Genomic DNA, 21,646 nt, shown 5'->3' on the forward strand with positions numbered 1-21,646 from the left:
AATTGTCTTAATTATCTCTTCCTCCACTGGTAATTCTTCATCTTTCCAATGTTGAGCAAATACAATTCTCGCTGCGGTTAGTACATGTAACATTAAATATACACATTCTTTCTCATACTGTCTTGCAATTATAAAGGTAAAGGTAAAGGTTCCCCCGCACATGCACGCTAGTCGTTTCCAACTCTAGGGGCCGGTGCTCATCTCTGTTTCAAAGCCGAACAGCCAGCGCTTGTCCGAGGACGTCTCCGTGGTCACGTGGCCGGCATGACTAGACGCCAAAGGTGCATGGAACGCTGTTACCTTCCCACCGGAGTGGTCCCTATTTTTCTACTTGCCTTTTTATGTGCTTTCGAACTGCTAGGTTGGCAGAAGCTGGGATGAGTAACAGGCGCTCACTCTGTTACGCGGCACTCGGGATTCGACCCACCAAACTGCCGACCTTCTGATCGACAAGCTCAGCGTCCTAACCCACTGAGCCACCGCGTCCCTCCTTGCTATTATACCTAACAGAAATAATTCTGGCTTAAAATCATATGTGTTTTTTTTTAGTCGTTTTCTCTAGCCATATACGTATTCTTGACCGAAATCTTAGCTTTAGGGCATGCCCACCAAAGATGATAATATGTGCCTGGTTCCAAAGGTGCTTTTTCTTTGTTTTTCCTGGGACATCCAAGAAGTGCAATTGGGTGTGGAACCTTCTTGAAAAGGCTGAAAGGACACCCATTTGCACTATTCAGGTGACCCCGAGGGCACAGATAAACCTCCAGCAGCCTCAACGACTCTCAGAGAGAGTGCAAACGATCAAATGATTGCAAGGAATATAAACCCTTCCATTCTACACCATTCAGTTAGAACTGAAGCAGCTTCTTGGGTGAGAAGTGAAATGTCTTCAAGGGAAAAAAAAATAACGAAGCACAGTTGCCTTTTGAAAAAGCACCTTTGGGACATCCATGACCTGGATGACTGAGAATCTCCAGACTTCCAGCAGAAGGCTTCCTTCAATTGGGAGAGAGCAACAAGGCCATTCTGGGCCAAGCCATTTGTACAGCTGATAAGACTTCATCAAGACTTCAGGTGTTGGCCTGATTCCCCTCTATTCCATGGAGATAATTTTTCTGCAACCTTTCTGACTTGATTGCTGAGCAACTGGGTGCAGAGGGAGACTGAATGGCACTAGGAGAGTTTTCAGCAGCAGTAACAGCAGGTTTGCTACTCGGCAGGTGACAAATCAGAGCAAGTTGTAAAATGTATTCGTGAGGCAGGCATAGAACCAAACTTATTTTCTTCCATATAGCCCCTACACACACCCCTTTGACAAAGAAACTTCTTACAAAAGGAGTAGGAGTAGGAGTAGGAGTAGTAGGAAGAAGAAGAAGAAGAAGAAGAAGAAGAAGAAGAAGAAGAAGAAGAAGAAGAAGAAGAAGAAGAAGAAGAAGAAGAAGAAGAAGAAGAAGAAGAAGCTCCATCTTCATAATAAAAATTATTTGTTATTACGTTAACAAAATCTTGCAAGACTTCTGTGAGCTGGTTGTCCTCTCTGTGGCTCTTCCTCCTGTCTCCTTTGGTCATTCCCACATAGACAGATTTATGGCGCAGTAAAACACAGTCCCCTTTCGATTAAATGAAGAATGGACAGCCCGTAAGATCCTAACGGTGCTTTGTGAATCTTTGTGAGCTTACTGCCAGTGCCTGGACTTTCTGCATTTCACTGCCATCCCTTTTTCCCATTCTCTCCCCTTCCCACCCCGGCCCTCCCAATTACAGTTGCTTTGGTGCACATATCAGCTCCTTTGAAATAAGTCACAGCCCTGGTGACAAGGGGATTGGCACAATATTCCCCAACCAGAATCCCTCCAGATGTGGCAGGCCATAGAAGACAAGTCATTCTCCAGCACATCTGGAGAGCAGGATTGGCCCAGACGTCAGCCAGAGACTCCACATCACTCCCAGGCTCGGGATTCCCTCACCCATGGTCCTCTGTAGCAGAAGAAACACAATTCCACTAGAAGGAGGCTTGGAAAGCTCCATTCTGTTATGGCCAAACCGGAGATCAGCAAAGCACACAATTAAGGCCCCATTAAGGCTGTTCACAGAAATAGCAAAAGAGCCATCATTTGAAATTAAGCAGCCAGATGGACTTGCCGTCTGGGGTTTTTTGGGGTGTGTGTGTGTTAAATGGTTGTTTTCCACATTCAGTGCTGGAAATCACAACTGGGCTTCAGGCCCTCTTTCTTTAGAGCCATATTTTGGCAAAGTTCATCCAGCATGTTAACCTATGGGCAGGTCCTCTGTTTGTATCATCTCAGTGAATCCACAAGACGCAAATGATGAGGACCAGAAAGAAAACTCCAAGAGACAAAAAAACAGACAGTCAAGAAACACCACAGTGTTCAGCTCTCTGAATGAAAACAAGGAAGAGATGCTTGACCGTGGCAACAGAGCCACAGAAACAGGCAGAACCTCCTATAGACCTCCTCTCCTCCATTTACAGGACTACAGAATTTACAGAATAATAAGAGTTGGGAGGGACCTCGGAGGTCCTCTAGCCCAACCCGCTACTCAAGCAGGAGATCCTGTACAATTCCAGACAAGAGGCTGTCCAGTCTCTTTTTAAAAGCCTCCAGGGATGGAGCACCCACAACTTCTGAAGGCAAGCCGTTCCACTGATTAATTGTTGATTAGCTTTGGTGTGTTTTGTCGTCGTTGTTCAATCACTAAGTTGTATCCAAACTCTTTGCAACCTAATGGACCACAGCGTGCCAGGCCCTCCATCCTCCTGTCTCCCAGAGTTTGCCCAAACTTAGGTTTATTGTGTCGATAACAATATCTACTGTAGCCCTCTCGTCCTCTGCCATCCCCTTCCCCTTTTGACTTCCCTCTTTCCCAACATCAGGGTCTTCTCCAATGAGTGGCCTGTTTGAGCGTCAGCTTTAGTGTCTGTCCTTCCAAAGGAGAAACGGGCTTGGTTTCCTTTAGGCAATCACCTGATGGCCTAAATCTATTATTTGTTGTTAGTTGCGAAGTCGTGTCCGATTCATCGCGACCCCATGGACAACGTTCCTCCAGGCCTTCCTGTCCTCTACCATCTTCTGGAGTCCATTTAAGCTCATGCCTACTGCTTCAGTGACTCCATCCAGCCACCTCCTTCTCTGTCGTCCCCTTCTTCTCTTGCCCTCAACCTTTCCCAGCATGAGGCTCTTCTCCAGTGAGTCCTTCCTTCTCATTAGGTGGCCAAAGTATTTGAGTTTTAGCTTCAGGATCTGGCCTTCTAAAGAGCAGTCAGGGTTGATCTCCTCTAGGACTGACCGGTTTGATCGCCTTGCAGTCCACGGGACTTGCAGCAGTCTTCTCCAGCACCATAGTTCAAAGGCCTCAATTCTTTGGCGCTCAGCCTTTTTTATGGTCCAACTTTCACAGCCATACATTGCAACTGGGAAGACCATAGCCTCGACTATACGTACTTTGAATCTATTATATCTCCAATACCTTCATATCCATGTAGTATCCAAAGGGTAGTCAATCAACCAATCAAATCTTTATTACGGTCACAGACCAGCATAAGGAGGGTGGGATGCAGTCAGTGAAAAAACACAGAAGATACATAAGAAAAATGAGGGGTGCAACGGCTCGGCAGTTAAAAGATGCTGAGCTTGTAAGCTGGCAGCCCGGGTTTGAGACCTGAAAGCTACGCGACCGGGTGAGCTCCCGCTCCTGCCCCAGCTCCTGCCCACCCAGCAGTTCGAAAGCATGCACATGCGAGTAGATAAATAGGCACCACTGTGGTGTGAAGGTAAACTGTTCGTGTGCCTTTGGCGTATAGCCATGTTGGCCGCATGACCATGGTAGTGTCTTCGGAAAACGCTGGTTCCCTTGACTAAGAAAGAGAGAGGAGCACTGTGCCTTAGACCCGGGGTTCCCAACCGCCCGTCCGTGGACCAGTACCGAGCCACGGCATGCCAGCAACCGGTCCGCACAAACAAGCAAAGCCCCAGCCACGGGATGCAGGCAGCACACAAAACCACACATTCTCTGGTCCACAGAAAAACCTTTCTCCACAAAACCGGTCCCTGGTGCCCAAAAGGTTGGGGGGCATTGCCCTAAACCAAGATATAACTGGAACAAGGAAACCTTTATCTTTTACATAAAAATTCTGAAAAGCTAACAAGTTATATAAATATATTAAAACAGAAAGTGTACAGAAAACAAGAATCTAAATGTAATACACAAAGGCGGCGGGGGGGGGGGTGTCAAGCCAATCTTTCTTGCAGCCCCTAGATCTGCATAAAGAGGATGGGATGCAGTCAATTAAAATAGATAAGATACATAGAAGATACATAAAAATGAAGAGAAGCTAGAAGATATTAAAATGCATTTAAACAGAAAGCATATGTACGGTAGGGTTGGATAGAGCCTTGGAGGCAGGAGACCCTATAGCATTCCAGACAAATGGCTATCCAATCTGTTCTTGAAAACCTGCAGTGATGGAGCACCCACAACTTCTGAAGGCAAGCCGTTCCACTGGTTGATTGTTCTCACTGACAAGACATTTCTCCTTAGTTCTTTGTTAGATTTCTCCTTGATTAGTTTCCATCTATTGCTTCTTGTCCTGCCTTCAGCTGCTTTGGAGAATAGTTGACCCTGCCCTTTGCTACGATGACCCCTCAAATATTGGAAGACAGCTATCATGTCTGCCCAGGTCCTTCTCTTACATTAGGCTACATCCCTAACCCTTAAAGATACTGAGATCCCTCAAGTGTTCATTGTATGATGGACGCCTTTTCCTCTTTGTTCTTCTCTGCACGCTTTCTAGCCCGGCTTTTTCAGCAGTTAGTTAAACCTTCAAAGACTCTCTGGAGTTCTTACTTCTTTTCCTCTCTTGTCTTCAATGCAGCCCAGGGGTTAAACCTTTTAAAACTTCCCCAGAGGTTGTTGCGTGATCTCCTAGCACATGTTCTGCCTCACAAGCCCTCTAGCTCACCCTATAGGTTTGCGTCATTATTAAGCATGGAACAAGCTGTTCTCCCCACCTGACGGATACACAAGATAAAAGAGAACGGGACATGGAGAGAAACAGCCCTTTTAAAATACGGTTCAGATAGGACGGTTTCTGGCTTTACTCCCTGCGCAGGCTGAGCGCGCTCCTTTTCATCCGCACAGCGAACGGATGGAAAAGGCAGGCCACCTCCGTGTGCAGTGAGAAGAAGGCCCGTTGCTAAGATACCTGTTGCTAAGTAGTAAGCTTGCTCTTACTCACCAATGTTCCAGATTATCTCTTTATCAAGCCCTTTGCAATTGTTTCGGTCTCACGGCTCTTTTGCACATGAGAGAATTGGCAAAACAAACGGATCCATGTTTGGGGGCAGGAGTGTGCGAACAAGTCAGTAAAAGCTTGCTCTCGGAAAAGGCCCGGCTTCTAAAGAGGTTTAATATAAAAGGGAAAGGAAGGGAGGGAGTATTAAGTCATTATTAGCTTTTACTGACTTCATTCCACGACCTTTCTGCCTGAATGTAAATAAATAAGTAAATCTGAATCAAGTGGTTTAACATATCTATTAAAGCCAAAACACCGTTTTTAGGAGAAGACCTTTGGGCATACAGGTCACCCTCAAGTTACAAAAGTTTGTAGTTACAACAGACCTACCTGAGGGCTTCTCACCACTCAGATTTGAGGGTCTCATGAGAGCGCCTCCCCCTTCCCCCCGCAGTCAGATGATCCAACTGTTTCCATAACCTCCTTAAGTAACACCAGCTGCCTGCAATCAGTGCAGGTTCGAGTCCCACCAGGCTCAAGGTTGACTCAGCCTTCCATCCTTCCGAGGTAGGTAAAATGAGGACCCAGATTGTTGGGGGCAATTAAGCTGACTTTGTAATAATGCCGCTTGGGGGGGGGTGTGAAAGCCCTAATAAGCAGGCATATACATAGAATGAAGGCTACTGCTAAGCTTGTAAAGCCGCCCTGAGTCTTCGGAGAAGGGCGGGATATAAATGGAATTAAAATAAAATAAAAATAAATAAAACCTACAAAGATCAGAATCGTGCAATCCATGGCATTTCCTATGACCCTCTGTGGAAGTGAAAGTTAAGACTTCAAAGAAACGGAAGAGTACTGAGGTCTCTGAACTCTAGAGCTGGAGAAAACAGCCTGAGACCTCCACAGACAGCCAAGAAAACAAACTGATGGATCATTGGACAAATTAGTCCAAAGATGTCACTTGAGGCACAAATAACCAGGCTCAAGTTATCCTACCAACTTTGTCCTTCAAGCCTCATCCAGACCCTGCTCTCTGGGGAAAAACTGAAATGCTAGTAGGAAAGAAAAGAAGAAGATGACCAACATCAAGACTTAGACTTAGTTACAGTGGTGATCATTGCACCACTGAGAGACCCAAAGGAGAAAGTCAGGGCCATATCTTCATGGAGAAAATCGATAGCAGAATCAATACCAACACAATAGCACATAATCAATCAATTTTGGGACAACCCATCTCATAAATGACATCTTACTCGACAAAGCAGAATGACCAATTGCATAGACCAGACATGTCAAACACAAGGCCCGGGGGCCGGATCCTGCCCGCAAAGTGGTTTCATGTGGCCCGCGAAGCCATCCTGGAAACAGTGAGGAAACGGCCCCCACTGCCTTGGCCCTGGCCCAGAGACCCTCCTTCTGCCAGAGACCCTCAGATCTGTCCCACTCCTGCCCAGGCCCCCATAGGCACCCTTGATGTGAACGAGGTAGAGCTGGCCACGCCCACCCAGTAGGCCATATGCACTCTAGCCACACCCACCCAGTAGGCCACACCCACCCGACCCCCTGAGGGCAACCGCAATGCTGATGCGGCCCTCAATGAAATTGAGTTTGACACCCCTGGACTAGACCATTTCAGACAAATGGCTGTCCGGTTTCTTCTTAAAAGCTTCCAGTGTTGGAGCATTCACCGCTTCTGGAGGCAGGTGGTTCCACTGGTTATTTGTCCTCACTGTTTCTCCTTATTCTCTCCTTGTTTAGTTCCCATCCATTGTTCCAGCCAGTAGCACATAGTTTGGGCAGCTCTGTGACTTACGGCAGACATGTCAAACACAAGGCCCGGGGGCCAGATGCGGCCCGCGAAGTGGTTTCATGTGGCCCGCGAAGCCATCCTGGAAACAGTGAAGGAATGGCCCCCACTGCCTTGGCCCTGGCCCAGAGACCCTCCTTCTGCCAGAGACCCTCAGATCTCTGCCTCACTCCTGCCCAGGCCCCCCATAGGCACCCTTGATGTGAACGATGTAGAGCTGGCCACGCCCACCCAGTAGGCCATACGCACTCTAGCCACGCCCACCCAGTAGGCCACGCCCACCTGGCCCCCTGAGGGCAACCGCAATGCTGATGCGGCCCTCAATGAAATTGAGTTTGACACCCCTGGCATAGACCATTCTACCCTACTGAACAGAATGGAAATATAATTGGGATTTCCAAACCAGGAAGCAGAGGAACACAATAACAGAATTTGGAACAATAGTTGACCCAGCTCCAAAGGATTCACCCCTTGAAACAAGGGAAGAACACACATCCGCCTCTCTTCCAACACAATGAGAGGTGTTGTCTCCACTGCCACTAGAACATGGAACAACAGGGTTGGAAGAGACCTTCTAGTCCAACTGCCTGCTCAAGGAGGAGACCTTATACCATTCTAGGCAAATCTCTTCTTAAAAGCTTCCAGTGACGCAACACCCATAACTTCTGAAGGCAAGCCTTTCCACTGGCTTGCCTTCTCCTTATTTCCAAGTTGGATCTGTGTTTAATGATCTACCCGTTTCTTGTCCTACCCTCAGGTGCTTTGGAGAACAGATTGACACACCGCCCTTCTCTGTAACAGCTCCTCAATTATTGGAAAACTGCTATCATGTCAACCCATAGCCTTCCCTTCGTTAGACTAGACCCGTGGTGGCGAACCTATGGCACACGTGCCACAGGTGGCATGCAGAGCCCTCTCTGTGGGCATGTGCGCCATCGCCCCAGTCCTAGGCCTTCAGCTGGGTTTTATAAAACCTTTTCGCTTTAGGCCTCCACTGCCGTGTGCACACACAAAAAAAGGTTCAATCAATCAATCAATCAATCAATTTCAGCTTCTTATGGGAAAAAAAATAATCTCACAAAGTTGGAACTGATTGAACTTTTTAGTCCCACCCAGTCTGCCGTTACCACCGCAGCCACGCCCACCCAATGGGCCATGCCCACCCGGCACCTGACGATACATAAGTGGGTTTTGGTTTGCAGTTTGGGCACTCGGTCTCTAAAAGGTTCACCATCACTGGACTAGACGTATCTTCAGGCAGCTGAACCCACCAGCCTTATGGCCATTTCTACTCCAGTGCCCCTACAAAGGGGTTAACAACACAACCTCCACAAGACATAAAAGTTGCCTGGAATCTCATGTGATTCTTAGCATTCTCACATAAAAATCATACCAGATCTCAAGAGCCTGGCTGCCTAATAATAATAAATAATAAGAATAAGAATAATACAAGAGAGATTTATTTTTGTATTCATTACTTGGAAAGAAAACAGTAGTTCCATTCTTAACGGTTGCAACTTAGACCAAGAAGCCTGTTGAATCTCTATCTCACTTCAGGCCCCCTTAGATGGATATGGACAGTGAGATTTCTTTCCATCCCTTGACCATTTGCTATCAAATGTAGGCCTGGCATTTATTTACGATGAAGATATACCAACAAACTGAGCCAAAAATGAACTCGATGATTAAAGAAAAAACACGAGCATTTTAGTTAAGGTGTAAAACCATTTAGATCTTACATTATTTCAGTGGTAGCATTAGACTCTCATCGTAGCAGAAAATAAAACTTGATAACTAAAAGAACAGGAGCATTTTACATAAGGCACAATATTTCCACCAGACATTATTCTGGTGGCAGCATAGGAACCGGATTTAGGATTGCGGGGAAAACCAGTTTTCAGGTGAATGGGACTCTTTTTTAATAGACAAATTGAGACATACAAGAGTCTGTCCTTATAGCTCACGGTGGCCTGTGGCAAGTTCTATCAAAACATTCCCATAGCAACCCCCGAATGTGCAAATGTTTCTTTTAACTAAGACTATTGTTCTCGGTAGATAACAGAAGGGAAGGAAATAATCTGAGATTTATTACCCCATTGCTTATGAATACGTATGCATGCATTTCCCCTGCTTCCTAAAATGTACAAGTGCTTCTCTGCCTGCAGAGGGGTGCCTCCTGTGATTCCTTTGGAGGAGACCCCCCCCCCAATCCAGTATGTGCTGTCTAATAAATCACTGCGGTGAGCTTTGATTGTTGGATTTGGGTCCTCTGCTTGGATTCCACACTTTTAATGTCACATGTCTGAAAAGATCACCTTACCGTTATCATTCCCTTTCCGGCTGGTTTTCCATTCCCGAGAACGAGAGCTCTTGTTACTTTCTTGCTTGAGACAATCTAAAGAAAAAAAAGAAAGTGGGGGGGGACAGGGAAATTTAAGACGACTAGATTGATGAGGCATAGCACGGTTTCACTCGCACACTCAATATGTTATTGTAACCCTCGCTTACCAACCACTCATTCAGGGACCCATTCAAAGTGATGACGGCGCATTGAAAAACGGGATTTGTAACCGGTCCTCAAATTTGCAGCTGTTGCGGCATCCTAGATGATTGCCATTTCTAAACTTCACTTCCGGCTTCGGACAAGCAAAGTGGATGAGGAAGCTGGCAGGAGGTCACAAAGGATGATGTTGTAGTACTTTAAGACCGCATGGCTTAATAACGGAGTTACAATTGCATTCGGTAAGTGAGGACTGCTTGTGCTATATGTTTAACACAAGTTGCTAACTTTGGTTAGGATTAATCTCAGTTAGGGGTGTGTGTGGGTGCATAGCTCGGGGTGTTCAAATTAAAGTAAACATCTTTCCTCCAAACTGAATTCAGCTCCCAGTGACTTCAGAGATATTCTTTTTCCCCCCAATTTGGAATAGAGCTGGAAGGGACCGTGGAGGTCTTCTAGTCCAACCCCCTGCTCAAGCCGGAGACCCTATACCAGGGGTCCTCAACCTTGGCAACTTTTAAGACTTGTGGACTTCAACTATACCTATACCATCTCAGACAAATGGTTGTCCAATGTCTTAACAACCGTCTTGCTCAGCAACTAACGTTTTGGGCTGAATTCTGATTGTAAGTCAAGGATCACTTATACTGCCTGCTCCCAAGCTTCCGTGTTCCCCTTTTTTACTGGTGTCCCCAGCCTTCGAATTTCCTCCCCAATGGGGTCAGTCTGGGGGCGCCGTCTGGCCAAGATTTTTCTCTGAGCCAGGAACAAAAACTCACCCATTATTTGCAGAGCTGGGTGGGAAGCAGCTTCAATGCAGCTGTTGCCCCACCCCACCCTTTGGCAGAGGTGCTTGGAGCTACAGCGGGTTTTTTCGGCAGATTGACATCCCATTTGCATACATCCTATAGATATGCACGCCTGGTGACACACAGGCACATACGGGCAAATAGGGAAATCAGGGCCACCATTAGTAAGAGACGGGTGGAATTCTCATGCTACAGAGAAAGCTGCTCATTCTGCAGAGCGGGCATCGCTAAGTCAAGAGGGATGAGCTGCAAGCTGGCATCTGTTTGCCTACTGATGGTACCCATGGCTACCTGCTAAATGTAGCTTCCACTGTGCAAAACCCAGCCGCACAAACCCTAGCAAAGCTAGTTTTATTTAGTCGGAAATGTCTCCTACATTCTTAGCAGAATTGGTGGGCAGCAGAGCTGAAGGACCAGGAATAGAGAGATGCGGGTCCTTGTTTTTCGGCAGGCACAGGAGCACCTTGGGTAAATTTAGACCAATCCTTCCTTCTCGGCCCTGGGGACAGTGGGGTTCAGTGGTGAAGGCGCCAGGCCAGGAGTCAGGAGACCCCAGATCCAGTCCCCCCCCCAATAGGTCACAGAAGCTCCCTGGAGGATTTTGAGCCAGCTGTTCTCTCAGCTCCACCCACCCAACCAAACGCCAACCTTTGATGGACTGAAGAAAATTAGGGGGAGGAAATTTATTCTAGGCTTTTCTTCCAACCACAACTTAAAATGATAAACAGAGTTACTTCGCTGAGCTTATTAGTAATATTCTTCCTGCTAGGTTAAGAACTTGCATATGGGAAGGAGCCACTAGAAGTCCCCTACTCAGAGGGCCGATTGTTAGGTTTAATCGTAAGTAATTAAAATTGTATTTCACAATAACACTGTAGGAATGGCCACAAGTCGTTTCTCTTTCGAGGTGGATGAAACAAGCCCTGCGCTCTGTGAAGAGGCATAGTTTGCTTTTCCACAGGATTCCCCAATATTTTTCTTCCTCTTTTCCACCCGCTAATAAGCAGGGCTGCGCATCCTTTGGGAATTCTTCACGAGCACAGAATCGCTCAGCCATGGCTTCAAACAGTCCACCTTGTCTTGGCCTTCTGTGGGAGCCTGAAAAAGGGATGCTGCTGCTTTAAGAAGTTGAAGTTCATGGGTTTCTGAAAAACAGCAGCATCTTCTTTAGGGTGGAAGCATGGGAAAATTCAGCTTGCTTGGGGGGAAGAAACAGGGAAGTGTTCTAAAGCCTAATTCTTAAAAGCATTTTCAAAATGTGCCTAACAGTTCTACTGATCACATCTTCCCTTCCCTTCCCTTTCTCCTTCCCTTCTTCCCTTCCCTTTCTTCTTCCCTTCCCTTCCCTTCCTCCTTTTCTTTCCTTCCCTCCCCTCTTGTCCCTTCCTTTTCCTCCCCTCCCTTCCCCTCCCCTCCCCTTCCCCTGTCTCCCACTCTTTCTCTTCTTTTCTAAACTCATCATTTATCTTCTTAGCACACGAATGCTCTACAAGAGCAATCACGAGTTTAGACAATTATTAAAGGGGGCAGGCAAATTCGTGGATGATTAGACCATTAAGCAAGCAGTAGCCACAATGTTTTCACTGAACTGTTACGGACAGAAACAGTTTCAAATGTCTGAATGACTCTGAGAATAAATGACAGGACCATTGATGCCTTTATATGGGTGTGCGTGTGTGCGTGTGTGTGTGTGTGTGTGTGGAGGGAGTAACTTGCTCGCAGTCCCGAACCCCATTTGGGGGAGGGGGGCTCCTAGAATCCCCTCCCCACCATATTGCTTACCTTATTAAAACAAATCAGCAGTTCCCCAAGATGGGCCTTTCTGTTTTTTAAAAGCACCAAATTTTGCTTGGAACCTTTTGCCAAGGCTCCAAAATAATAGAATGAAAGGTTGAATAACATCACTCCACGCACCCAGGTAGGAAAAAAAAATCAAAATGTTATTTGCCTTCCCTGTGTTATGTGCCCTTGGGTCTTCTCAAGCGCTTCTAGCTGTCTAGGACCAAAGAACGGGATCCAGAATGTCACTGATCTTTGGTGTCTCAATGGGTGACCTAACTTGGTTTGGAGAGCTAAGCAGGGTTGATTCTAGCCAGCTCTTGAATGGGAGACCATCACAAAAGCCCAGAGCTTTGGACTTTCTAGTAGACAGCAAGTATTTATATACTGTTGCCAAGGAAACAGTATGAATGAGTCCATGAAGTCACCAGGATTTGAGCTTGTTTTAAGGAAACTGAAAGTGGGGCTTTGATCTAGGAGGTATCATAAAGAAGTGGTGGGACCCTCTTCTCTGGATGTCCTCCAGCAGAAGACGGAGAGACATGTGTCAAGGACATTTCACCTTAAGATTCTTGACCTGATCAAAGGGTTGAGCTTGACGGACTCAATGGCTCCCATCAACTTAAGGATTAAACCTTCTTTCCCATCTAGCAGAAGATGGAGAGACATGTGTCAAGGACATTTCACCTTAAGATTCTTGACCTGATCAAAGGGTTGAGCTTGACGGACTCAATGGCTCCCATCAACTTAAGGATTAAACCTTCTTTCCCATCTAGCAGAAGATGGAGAGACATGTGTCAAGGACATTTCACCTTAAGATTCTTGACCTGATCAAAGGGTTGAGCTTGACGGACTCAATGGCTCCCATCAACTTAAGGATTAAACCTTCTTTCCCATCTAGCAGAAGATAGAGAGACATGTGTCAAGGACATTTCACCTTAAGATTCTTGACCTGATCAAAGGGTTGAGCTTGACGGACTCAATGGCTCCCATCAACTTAAGGATTCAACCTTCTTTCCCATCTAGCAGAAGATGGAGAGACATGTGTCAAGGACATTTCACCTTAAGATTCTTGACCTGATCAAAGGGTTGAGCTTGACGGACTCAATGGCTCCCACCAACTTAAGGATTCAACCTTCTTTCCCGTCACATTTTCTACTTTCTTTCTCTTCCCAAGAGAATTAGTAGTCAAAAATTCACAACAACACTCACCGATCCCAGAGTGCAAGAAAATTCTCCCAGAAAGTCATGTTCGTACAGTTGCATGCTTGATTTGTCTTGGTCAAACAAAGCAAATTTCAACTTCTGGACCTCCTCAAAGTGATAATCAATGATGAACTTCTTGGAGAAAGCTGGGTTGAGGTTGTTCACCGCCGTTTCTGTCCTGTCGATCTACAAAGAGAGAAAATGGAAGGAAAAACCAGTAAGCTGACCAAGTCCTTATGAATGAGGTGATACTTCCTTGACAGTAATTTAAAGCTGGGGATATATGGTGAAACTGCCGTGGAAGTGCTTATGTGAGGTTCAGCTTGAAAACAACTTTCTTCTTCATAATAGAATAGTAGAACAAGGTTGGAAGGGACCTTGGAGGTCTTCTAGTCCAACCCCTTGCTCAGGCAGGAAACCCTATACCATTTCAGACAAAAGGTTGTCCAATCTCTTCTTAAAAACTTCAAGTGTTGGAGCATTCACAACTTCTAGAGGCAGGTTGTTCCACTGGTTAATTGTTCTAGCTGTCAGGAAATTTTTCCTTAGTTCTAGGTTGCTTAATTAGTTTCCATCCGTTGTTTCTTGTCCTGCCCTCAGGTGCTTTTGGAGACTAGGTTGACCCCCTCCTTTTTGTGGCAGCCCCTGAGATATTGGAACACCACTATCATGTCACCCCTAGTCTATCATTTCATTAAACTAGCAACTGTTCTTTATATGTTTTAGCCTCCACTCCCCTGATCATCTTTGTTGCTCTTCTCTGTACTCTAGAGTCTCAACATCTTTTTTTATATCATGGTGACCAAAACTGGATGCAGTATTTCAAGTGTGGCCTTACCAAGGCATTGTAAAGTGGTATTAACACTTCACATGATCTCTGTTTAAGCAGAGGATTGGCACTAGCACTGTGTTGGCTTTTTTGGCAGCTGCAGCACACTGCCGGCTCATATTTAAGATCCCAAGATCCCTCTCACAGTTACTATATTGAGCGAGGTACAATCTATACCGTACCTGTGCATTTGGTTTTTCTTGCCTAATAATGGTTCACCAAATACTCAAACCGTAGTTTAGCAAAGTTGCAGCTGCAAACAGTACCAATTGGTTAGTGCTCAGAAGCCAAAAACATCTCCCACATCTGTTGAATGATTTTGTACTTTTTAGTATTTATTAACTTATTAATAAATGTGATTAGCTATCAAAAGAGCAAGACAGTGTAATTTACACGAAAGGAGACTGACAAAAAGAATGACCATCTCACACCAGAAGAAACATCCACACCTGGTTTGATATGTGTTGCTTTGCCAACTTTTGAATTATATATTTTTTTCAACCGAAGGTGACTAAAGCAACTTAAGAGTATAGAGTACGATCAAAGTTTTGGGACTTGTCCCATTCATAAAACAATTACCAGCCCTCCCCTCTCTTTTACTGATGCACTTATCAGCATGGGCGTGTCAGTCTTTTAATACTACTGGATACATTTGTTCTATTATTTTTTTTATTAGTTTGTGTAAATAACACTTTTTAAAAATAAAAATGATTAAAAAGAGCCTCTGCTGGATTTGAGCAAAGCTTCCTTACAGCTTCTCCATTGGACTTTTCAGCAGCTGCCTAAAACCCCACAAGATTCTTCACCAAGTCTGTCGCTCACCTTTTTTAGAAATTTATTAGTTGATGAAGTCGTGTCATGTTATTAAACCCTGTTAGCCGGGAGCAATGAAATGAGAAGGATGAATTTAGAAGAACTGCAGCAACTGAACGACTTCCCATTTAGATCGAAAGTATCTCCACCTACATTAAGGTAGAATCCTTTCGCTGGTGATGGGAGAGGACCGCAACTGGCTGTTTATATAACTGTCTGCTGAATCTTTATCTGTTTAGGAACAAGCTGTTACGATACTCCTGGGAAGCCGACAAACACAACAAGGAATGTTGTTTGTGCTTTCCCCACTGAGATTTCACAGCAAGGGACACTACAGGGCGATGCTATTTCTGAAATTGAAGCGTGATTATAGCTTACCTAACCGGCAGCCTTGGCGTCAATAACGTTCGAATTCTCCTTTCCCCATCCTCTTATCCAAATCCTTAGCCACCATGTCCCTCCTCAAGCAAAGTGTCTGTTTTACAGAAAGGCCTCAACTTTTACGACCACAACTGAGCCCAACATTACTGTTCCTAAGAGAGACAGTTGTTAAGTGAGCTTTGCCCCACTTTTTTGAACTCTGGTGCTTTGGAAAATAGGTTGACCTATAATAGGTTGAACAGAGAAGCAACCTGGAATTAAGGAGAAACTTCCTGACAGTGAGGACAATTAACCAGTGGAACAGCTTGTCTCCAGAAATCGTGGGCACTCCATCACTGGAGGTTTTTAAGAAGAGGCTACACAGTCACTTTTCTGAGATGGTATAGGTTCTCCTGCTTAAGCAGAGGGCTGGACTAGAAGACCTCCAAGGTCCCTTCCAGCTCTGTTCTATTCTATTCTATTCTATTCTATTCTATTCTATTCTATTCTATTCTATTCTATTCTATTCTATTCTATTCTATTCTATTCTATTCTACTCTATATTCTATTCTACTCTATATTCTATTCTACTCTATATTCTATTCTATTCTATTCTACTCTATATTCTATTCTATTCTATTCTATTCTATTCTATTCTATTCTATTCTTTTCTATTCTACTCTATATTCTATTCTATTCTATTCTATTCTATTCTACTCTATATTCTATTCTATTCTACTCTATATTCTATTCTATTCTATTCTATTCTATTCTACTCTATATTCTATTCTATTCTATTCTATTCTATTCTACTCTATATTCTATTCTATTCTATTCTACTCTATATTCTATTCTATTCTATTCTATTCTATTCTACTCTACTCTATATTCTATTCTATTCTATTCTATTCTATTCTATTCTATTCTACTCTATATTCTATTCTATTCTATTCTATTCTATTCTATTCTATTCTATTCTATTCTATTCTATTCTACTCTATATTCTATTCTATTCTATTCTATTCTATTCTATTCTATTCTATTCTATTCTATTCTATTATATTCCATTCCATTCCATTCCATTCCATTCCATTCCATTCTATTCTATTCTATTCTATTCTACTCTACTCTGTATTCTATTCTATTCTATTCTATTTTCTCTTCTCTTCTCTTCTTTTCTCTTCTCTTCTCTTCTCTTCTCTTCTCTTCTATTCTATTCTACTCTATATTCTATTCTATTCTATTCTATTCTATTCTATTCTATTCTATTCTATTCTACTCTACTCTATATTCTATTCTATTGTATTCTATTGTATTCTATTCTATTCTATTCTACTCTACTCTACTCTATATTCTATTCTATTCTACTCTATATTCTATTCTATTCTATTCTATTCTATTCTATTCTATTCTATTCTATTCTATTCTATTCTATTCTATTTTCTATTCTATTCTATTCTATTCTATTCTACTCTACTCTACTCTACTCTATATTCTATTCTATTGTATTCTATTCTATTGTATTCTATTCTATTCTATTCTACTCTACTCTACTCTATATTCTATTCTATTGTATTCTATTTTATTCTATTCTACTCTATATTCTATTCTATTCCATTCTATTCTATTCTATTCTATTCTATTCTACTCTACTCTACTCTATATTCTATTCTATTCTATTCTATTCTATTCTATTCTATTCTATTCTATTCTACTCTATATTCTATTCTATTCCATTCTATTCTATTCTATTCATTCCTTATTCTATTCTATTCTATTCTATTCTATTCTATTCTATTCTATTCTATTCTATTCTATTCTATTCTATTCTATTCTATTCTATTCTATTCTATTCTATTCTACTCCCCTCTTCTTTGTGGCAGCCCCCTAAATAATGGAAGACTGCTATCATGTCACCCCCCAGTCCTTCTTTTCACTAGACTAGACATACCCAATTCTTGCAACTGTTCTTCATATCTTTCATTCTCCATCTCCCTAATCATCTTTGCTGCTTTTCTCTGCACTCTTTCCAGAGTCTCAACATGGTTTTTTTTTATATTGTGGCGACCAAAACTGGACGTAGTATTCCATGTGTGGCCTTATCAAGGCATTATAAAGTGGTGCTAAAGGTACAGAAGTTGAGGTGACATATCTTATAATATTTTTCCGCTGCTCCATTTTCTGTTTTTTGGCCTCGCAGGATCTTGTTTGAGGAAACAAGGAGGAAAGAAGGATTTCATACCTCTCAACCTGCCTGCAAATATTCTATTGTTGACACATCTCCAGCAATCCGGGAAGTGCCAATCAAACAATCTTGGCAAAGCCAACCAGGATATCAACCCCAAACTAAAGAAACTGGCAATATTTCATCATATCAATCTGGGCACGTTGACTGAATAGACACCAGAAACACCTCCTGTATTCAGACATGCTGAGCACATTGTGCAACCGTCTGTCTTGCGCAACCAGGAAATCACACAAGGACCAATCCTGAAACCCGTCTTGCTTATGCTCTTCCCGTTGATAATTTCAATGCAGGCTATGTGGAAATACACAAACACACATACTGTACACAGCAATGGAGCCTGAAAGGACAAATTCAATTCAAAACAAGGGGTGTTACGCAACGGTTCTCAAAGCGTCGAACAACCTTCTCACAAAAAGCACTCCCCACTCTTGCACAATTTTTGGACCCCATGGAGGCCACGTGAGAGCATAGCCCATTCTCAGGTGGCCTCCCAAAATCATGCCCATTCGTGCATGATTTTGGGAGGCTGTGGAGGTCACACAGTCTTCTTGAGCAACTTCTAGAGGCTCCAGTGGCCACACAAAACCACACAGAAACCTCATTCTTACACCTTCTCTGCACCCTCCCAAAATTGCGCAAGAACAGGAATGTGCTCTCAAGAACAGTTGTCAGTGTTGATGAACGCTGGCATGTCACTCAAAATGTTGCGGTGGCAAATCTTTGACAAGTGTGTCATAGGTTTGCCATCGCTGCCCTAGTTTTCCTTTCTCTTTACCACAAAAAATAAATAAAACAAGCAAAAATCATCTGTCAAGCAACAAAAATGGTAAGGGGCCTGGAGGCTAAACCATAGGATAAGTGGTCTAGTTCAGGGGTGAGGAACCTTGGCTCTTTTATGACTCATGGACTTCAATTCCCAGAATTCCTGAGCCAGCAAGGCTCAGCTTGGAAACCTCTCCCTTTTCACTCAGCATGGCTGGCTTAGGAATTCTGGGAGTTGAAGTCCAGCAGTCATAAAAGAGCCAAGGTTGCCTACCCCTGCCCTATTCCAAATTCGAAAGTAATCATTTGATCGTGGTTGGGGAAAGAAATTTATCTTCCTTTCACCTAAAGAAGATCCTATTAAGTTCTGGTGAAGCCTTCAACATTACATTTTGCTTTCTGCAGTTCTAAAACACCCTTATACTAAAGAGGTGGTGTTGCATTACACCCAGACTAGGCTGGTTCAACATTTTGCATTCTGGGGAAGACACGAGTCCCCGGTATTAAGAAATATACAGGTAGTCCTTGAGTTAACAATGATAATTGAGCCTGGTAATTAAAGCTATAAGTCATGAAAGTCACAAAGCAGGCCATCACGTGACCAATCCAATCTTATGGCTTTTCTGTGCAGCAGCCTTAAGGAAACCATTATTATGATGGTCAGTGGGTTAGGACGCTGAGCTTGTCGATCAGATGGTCGGCAGTTTGGCGGGTCGAATCCCGAGTGTTGCGTAACAGAGTGAGCGCCTGTTACTCGTCCCAGCTTCTGCCAATCTAGCAGTTCGAAAGCACGTAAAAAAGTAGAAAAATAGGGACCACTACGGTGGGAAGGTAACAGCGTTCCGTGCGCCTTTGGCGTCTAGTCATGCCGGCCACGTGACCACGGAGACGTCCTCGGACAAGCGCTGGCTCTTCGGCTTTGAAACGGAGATGAGCACCGGCCCCTAGAGTTGGAAACGACTAGCACGCATGTGCGGGGGAACCTTTACCTTTACCTTACATTTGAACACCTTCATAATAACCCTGCTAGATCTGAATCTAGTGAAACTTTTGGAAACTTCTGAGTCAGAACATTTTCCGGGAAAATAGGTAATATTGGAATCAGCCTCTTTTCAGTGATATCCATAGGGAAATATTTGCCCAGGGTTAGGACTCTGTTACAGCTGCATAAATATTTGGGCTCCATTACTGGATGTGAAAAATTTAAACAGATTCTCTGTTACGGGTCTTAGACAAGGCATTTAAAGGAAACAAAAGTTTTGATTTGTGAAAAAACACGATTTTTATTGGAATACCAGAAACAAAATCGGGCTCCAGGCAAAGGAACAAATCTGTCCGTGAGATGGACAGGATTGTGCTCCACAGTTTTTAAAACAAGCCCTGAAAAGCATACCACAGATTCCAGAGGGAATTTTAATCCCCAAAATCCCACAATCCAGCATTGTGCATTGTCCAGAGCCCAAATGGATGGACTGGGGAAACTCAGAAGCATGATGGGTGCAAAGCCTGGGAATAGGACAACTCACTGCGGCAATTTAAGAATTCAATTTAATTATTTAAAATAATTAAATATTATTTTAATGTTCCTCATTCACACTTCATTTTGGTCCCTGCCTTTGCATCCTTTTTTAATGATTCTATTCCACCATTTCTTTTATATTAGTGCTAACTAACTGTCCTGTAGCAAGTTGGCTGGAATGAGTTGTCCTCTGAGACTTAGGATCATCGCAGCATCCCCCAGGGTCAAAGGATCCAAATTTGGGCAACCAAATTTGGGCAACCTGAATGGATTTATGCAGTGAGGGGATTCAGCCAGTTCACACCACCTCGGCAGAACCGGTAGCTAATTTTTTGTTGCCCAGGCCCAGAATGGACTTCCGGAAACGGAATCCACACACAGAGAACCGGTGGTTCGCATATTTTGAATCCCACCCCTGGATTTATGGGACTTGCAGCATCCTGGGTTATATGATCACCATTTGGGACCTTCCTAGGCAGCTCCCAACAAGCAAAGTCAATGGGAGAAGTTGGATTTGCTTAATGACCCCTTGCTCCACTTAACGACAGCAATAATCTGCTTACCCACCATGGCAAAGAAAGTCGTAAAATTGGACGCACTTAACAGTCATCTTGCTTAGCAATGCAAGTCTGGGTTCCAATGACGGCCGTAAAGGCGAGGACGGCTCGTAATTTGTTTGCATCGGTCCCAAGTTTACCAAGCTCAGTCGGTAGCAATGGTTACGTTTTCTGTTGAAAGCAGCCGTCTCCTTGCCTCCCATGACAGCAGCGTCCACAGCTGACTTACAGTTGGCAACTGCAAATGGCTCTTTTTACTATTTACTCTGAAATCTATCAGCGTTGGCAAAGGGAAAAGGTTAAAACAAAAACTGCCAATGTTTGAAGGCTAGAAATAAGTCTATCTCGTGGGGAGGGGAGGAAAAGATGCAGAAAAGAGCCAGGAAAGGTGTGTGTGTGTGTTGCGGGGGGGGGGGAGAAACAGCCTTCTGCAGATTTTTTTAAACAAAAAAATCGGAGAGAAACGTTTGGAAAGGCAAAACACAATATGGTGATTTTGCTAAAAATACAGGGAGGTTGGTAGGGAAATGGAACAGCGAGTTACTGCAAGGCAGCTGTCAGGGAGGGAAAAGTACAGAAAAACTCAAGCTATCTTCTCCAAACGGATTCCTACATGATTGTTTGGGAGGGTAGCAATCAAGCAATCAGCTATGTATTAGTAGTAATTATACAGCAGAACTTGGAAATCCGGGATAGATAGCTGGTTGTGGCTTTTCTGTGCACAGAATGCTATACGCTGGTGTCTGCAAAAATCAATATTTTCGCTTTCTTTGTAGTTCTCCTTTTATCTGAGCAACTTCATACCTACCCACTCCTTCGCACAAAGCAGAGCTACAGATCCAGGTACATCCAATGGCTCTTGTTATATTCACCAGGTAGATTGCACTGCTGTTCTGATGAAAATCACACGAAATTATAAGTACAGACTAGGCGAGATCTGGCTCAAAAACAGTAACTTGACAGGGACCTTAGTGGACGATCACTTGACTATGAGCCAGCTGTGTGCAGCAGCAGCCAAAAACAGCCAACACAATCCTGGGTATTATACAACAGAGGCATAGAATCAAGATCGCACGAGGTATTAGTACCTCTTTATAAAACCCTAGTAAGACCACACCTAGAATACTGCAGTCAATTTTAGTCCCCATACTACAAAAAAGATATTGACACTTTGGAAAAAGTGCAGAGAAGAGCAACTCAGATGAT

At 43.8% G+C, this 21,646-nt stretch overlaps 1 protein-coding gene across 1 annotated transcript in view; it reads right to left on the reverse strand.

Annotated features, from left to right (window-relative positions):
• Positions 1-21,646, reverse strand: part of LOC308679345 (copine-2-like) — a gene marked incomplete at its 3' end in the record, with an annotated part of 49,625 nt that overhangs the window by 12,142 nt on the left and 15,837 nt on the right. The window contains exons 3-4 of the mRNA XM_081346955.1: positions 13,359-13,538; positions 9,379-9,453 (exon numbers count right to left, since the gene is read on the reverse strand). Of these exons, the coding sequence (XP_081203081.1) occupies positions 9,379-9,453; positions 13,359-13,538 (255 nt within the window). The remainder of the gene's footprint in view (positions 1-9,378; positions 9,454-13,358; positions 13,539-21,646) is intronic.

Source organism: Vipera berus (assembly GCF_964194415.1).
Source record: "Vipera berus genome assembly, contig: HAP1_SCAFFOLD_228, whole genome shotgun sequence".
Taxonomy (NCBI): domain Eukaryota; kingdom Metazoa; phylum Chordata; class Lepidosauria; order Squamata; family Viperidae; genus Vipera; species Vipera berus.